The sequence below is a fragment of the Pinus tabuliformis genome, chromosome 1_2 (assembly GCF_031772625.1).
Source record: "Pinus tabuliformis cultivar Carrire ecotype Pingquan chromosome 1_2, CPIR1, whole genome shotgun sequence".
Lineage (NCBI taxonomy): Eukaryota > Viridiplantae > Streptophyta > Pinopsida > Pinales > Pinaceae > Pinus > Pinus tabuliformis.
This window is the reverse complement of record NC_142298.1, coordinates 494,362,301-494,366,155: the sequence shown is the minus strand read 5'-3', so window position 1 is coordinate 494,366,155 and position 3,855 is coordinate 494,362,301. Positions and strand designations below refer to the sequence as shown.

The 3,855-nt window shown below is 49.1% G+C and overlaps 1 protein-coding gene across 1 annotated transcript; it reads left to right on the top strand.

The window, feature by feature from the left end:
• Positions 1-2,535: 2,535 nt before the first annotated feature.
• On the top strand, positions 2,536-3,063 carry LOC149206488 (uncharacterized). The gene has a single exon (XM_089397706.1). The coding sequence runs from the start codon at positions 2,536-2,538 to the stop codon at positions 3,061-3,063; it is 528 nt and encodes a 175-aa protein (XP_089253832.1).
• Positions 3,064-3,855: the final 792 nt, after the last annotated feature.

Sequence of the window (3,855 nt, the reverse complement as noted above, 5' to 3'; positions counted from 1 at the left end):
CCAAGGATCATAACGAAGGAACACAATGAGCTTCTCCTCCGCCCAATACAGCTTCAGGAGGTGGACGAGGCAATGTCCCAGCTTAAGGAAGGAAAAGCCCCTGGACCGGACGGATTCACTACCACGTTCTTCCACACTTTCTGGGAGATGATAAAACAGGAAGTCTGGCAAATTATTGAAGAATCGAGAGCTCTCCACTGGTTGCTTCCCTCTCTCAACTCCACCTTCATTGCCCTGATCCCCAAAGAGGAGGACTCAATCACTCCCGACAAATACAGGCCGATTGCACTTTGTAATGTCATTTACAAAGTGATATCCAAAGTTATTGCTAACAGGATAAAGCCTCTGTTACCCCTGCTCATATCACCGGAACAGTCGGGTTACGTAGAAGGAAGATAGATCATGGATGGCATCCTCCTCACGCACGAGATAATACACTCCCTCAAACAATCAAAACAGGTAGGTATGCTTTTGAAACTGGATCTTTCTAAAGCTTTCGACAAACTCAGCTGGACTTACATTCAGCAAATGCTAAAGGCTTTTGGTTTCTGTTCTATGTGGATTCGCTGGATTATGAGCTTATTTAATTCCACTCAATTCTCCATTCTTGTGAATGGGATCCCTTCCCGCCCCTTCAAACCATCAAGAGGAATTAGGAAAGGGGACCCCCTATCCCCTTTCCTCTTTGTTCTCGTGGCAGAAGGGCTTGGCCGTCACATTAAACATGCCCTAAAATCCCACCGTCTCAAAGGCCTTTCTGTTCACAACACCCCAGCTACCTCTCATCAGCAATTTGTTGATGATACCATGCTATTTGGATATCCCTCGGTCCAGGAAGCCGCATGCTTCAAATCCCTGCTCAATGACTTTGCTGAAGCTTCAGGCACTGATGTCAACTGTACCAAATCGCAGATCTTCTTCTTTCATACGCCTCCTCTTGTTAAAACGGCGGTTGCTCGAATCCTTGGCTTTCCCACAGCCTCCCTTCCCTCCAAATACCTCGGAGCCCCCCTCACTGCCTCAGCTATAAAGCACTCCTCTTGGCGAACCCTCATTGAGAAGCTTGAATCTTGGCTTAACCTTTGGACGCACAGATCTCTCAATCTTGCCAGTCGGGTAGTGCTCATTAAGTCTGTCCTTCAGGCAATGCCTCTGTATCTTTTCTCAATCCTTGCTGCGCCCAAATGGGTTCTAAAAAGAATCAGGAATCTTCAGCGCAGTTTTCTATGGGGCGGTTCAGCAACTAATCGTAAATGGGCTTTAGTCAAATGGCCCACAGTCTGTCTGCCCAAAGACAAAGGGGGTATTGGTCTGAGAGATCCGGAGCACAACAACTCCATCATGAGCGCCAAAATATGGTGGCACTGGATCACAAATCCAGAAAAACCTTGGGCAAGAATCTGGACAGCTAAATACGCTAATAACAGACCTCAGGCGGAGCTCATTAGGTTCACCCGCACGGAAAAGGGTTCGCTAATATGGAACGCAGCCAAACAACACTTCTAGATAATTCAGCAGCATAGTTTTTGGGAGGTCAGGAACGACAAGACTGCAAGATTTTGGACTGATGCATGGAACCAGTTGCCAAAGCTCACCCACGTTCTTCAATCACCCCCGAATCTCGTTAGGACGGAGCAGCAACAAGAAAAGATCCATCACTACTGGGTGCAGGAAACGGAGCATGGATTCAGGAAATGGAAATAGGGTAATCAGTTAATAACCATCACAAACCTACAGGACATCGAGGAATTGGAGAAGGAGCTCGAAAAAAGAAGCATCAGACACGACGAAGGCAATGACATCCTAAGATGGGGATATCGACCAAAGGGTGACTTTACTACTTCTGAGGCCTACAAGATTGTATGCAACATCACCACCCCTTCTGATCCTATCTGGAGCAAAATATGGGGTCTTGGATCCTGGCCCAAAGTCTCTTACTTCCTATGGTTGGTTAACCACAAAAGAATCCTCACCTCGGACAAGCTAAGAAGAAGAAATTTTCATGGACCATCGATATGTCCCAATTGCAATCAAAATGAGGAAACGCTCCAACACCTCCTGGACACCTGCCCCCTAGCCAATCAGCTATGGGAAAAGGCTAGCTTCAGATGTCAAAAAAGATGCAGAACAGAGAACGACATAATCAACTCCCTAAGACAATGGCCGCAGAATCCTTATAAGAGCGAGTTACTCAACTGTCTGTGGAACTTTCTCCCTGGACTTATCCTATGGGGTATATGGAAGGAAAGGAATAAACGTATATTCAAAAATCAGCGCTCTACGATCGAAGACATCTGGACCAGACTCCGTGGGAACCTCAACGAAACGCTGCTGCTCCACTCCTGGATCCAGGATGATCTTCCATCTCTAGACGTCGAGAAAGGCATTCTAAGCAACTGGCAACTACTCCTACCTCAGAATCTACACAAGATCAGCACCTCCAAAAGCAGCAATACAAACAAAGGCACTTGGATCACCCCTCCTAAGCATTCTTATAAGCTCAATTTTGATGGGGCCTCCAAAGGTAACCCTGGCATGGCAGGTTTTGGAGGTATTATGAGGAATCACGAAGGCACCCCCCTGCAGATATACTTCGGATACTTGGGTTGGGACACCAACAACTCGGCTGAACTTGAAGGCTTATGGCAAGGGCTCCTTCTCGCTTGGAATCTCAATCTCCAACCCTTGATCGTGGAAGGAGACTCTCAGATTCTCATAAACATGGCCAAGAGACTGCAGAATGGCTCACAAGCAAAAAAAATCGCAGACAGCTGGAGGCTCGCAGCCCGACTAGAAGCCATCGAACAAGCTCTCCGTAGCAACAGAGCCCTCACCTTCAATCACACAAAAAGAGAGGGCAACAAGGTCGCAGACCTCTTAGCTAACATAGGAGCAGATAATGAACACACTCTCCTTACAGGAACCACGGCCATTATACCAAATAATGCCCAGGCTCAGGACTTCGCTCGACTGGTCCAAAGAGACGCTGCCTCCCCAGATGCGGGTGACACCATGGTCGAAGGCGAGGAGCCACATGGAAGCCATGTGTGGCCTCATGCCTGAGACAGGAATTCAATGCGATCCGCCGCCGAAGATTATAAGCGTGGGTTCAGGTGCGTTCAGGGACGGCATTTCAATGCATTGTCCGGTGTTCAGGTGCGATTTCAGAGCGCAGTTATGGCATGTAGAGTTCGAGGAAATGCTGAGGAGGTTAAAAATGGTGAGGGGGTGGATCGCATTGTGTTGGTTCGCGCTCAGAAACTGGAGACTGGTTCATGGTATAGGGAGTATGCATCTGTTGTGTTTATGGTTCGCGGAGCTACTACTCACGCCATTCCTCTGTCAATTGACTGCGGCTTCCAGGCTGAAAGAGTGGGTGGTGGGCGCTTCAATCTCCCCAATTCCTCCCTTTCTGCTCTGTTCTTCCCCCCGGTTATCTGTGGGAAAATGGTCAGGCCTCGACAGCGCCTTCTCAGCCGTCGAGGCACTAGCCGAGGCGGGTCTTCACGCCCCTCCGAGGCATCACCCCAATCACGCTGCTGTCGATGCCTCTGCCATCGAGCTGCAGAAGCCCATCCCATTCAAGCGAGCCAATTCTTGGACTCTAGTAGCCCAGAACTGGACTCGGCACCTCTACCTGCGTTTGGCACGACCGTCTTCTCTTTCAGTAGCTCCCAGGAGAATTCCCGCATCAACGCCCATGTCTCGGTCCTTTTCATTGAAGAACCGAAGGATGAGAGTGAGTAGCACCCCAGCAAGAAGATGCACCAGCCAGGAAGCTCAAGGGATGTCGAGGGATTGCCAGAGGCTGCTCCAAAGCATGCTGTTAGTCCACCTCCGTCTCAGGCAGCACCT

Coding starts and splice junctions, on each gene's coding strand:
- LOC149206488 (XM_089397706.1), top strand. CDS start 2,536: ATGGCAGGTTTTGGAGGTATTATGAGGAATCACGAAGGCACCCCCCTG.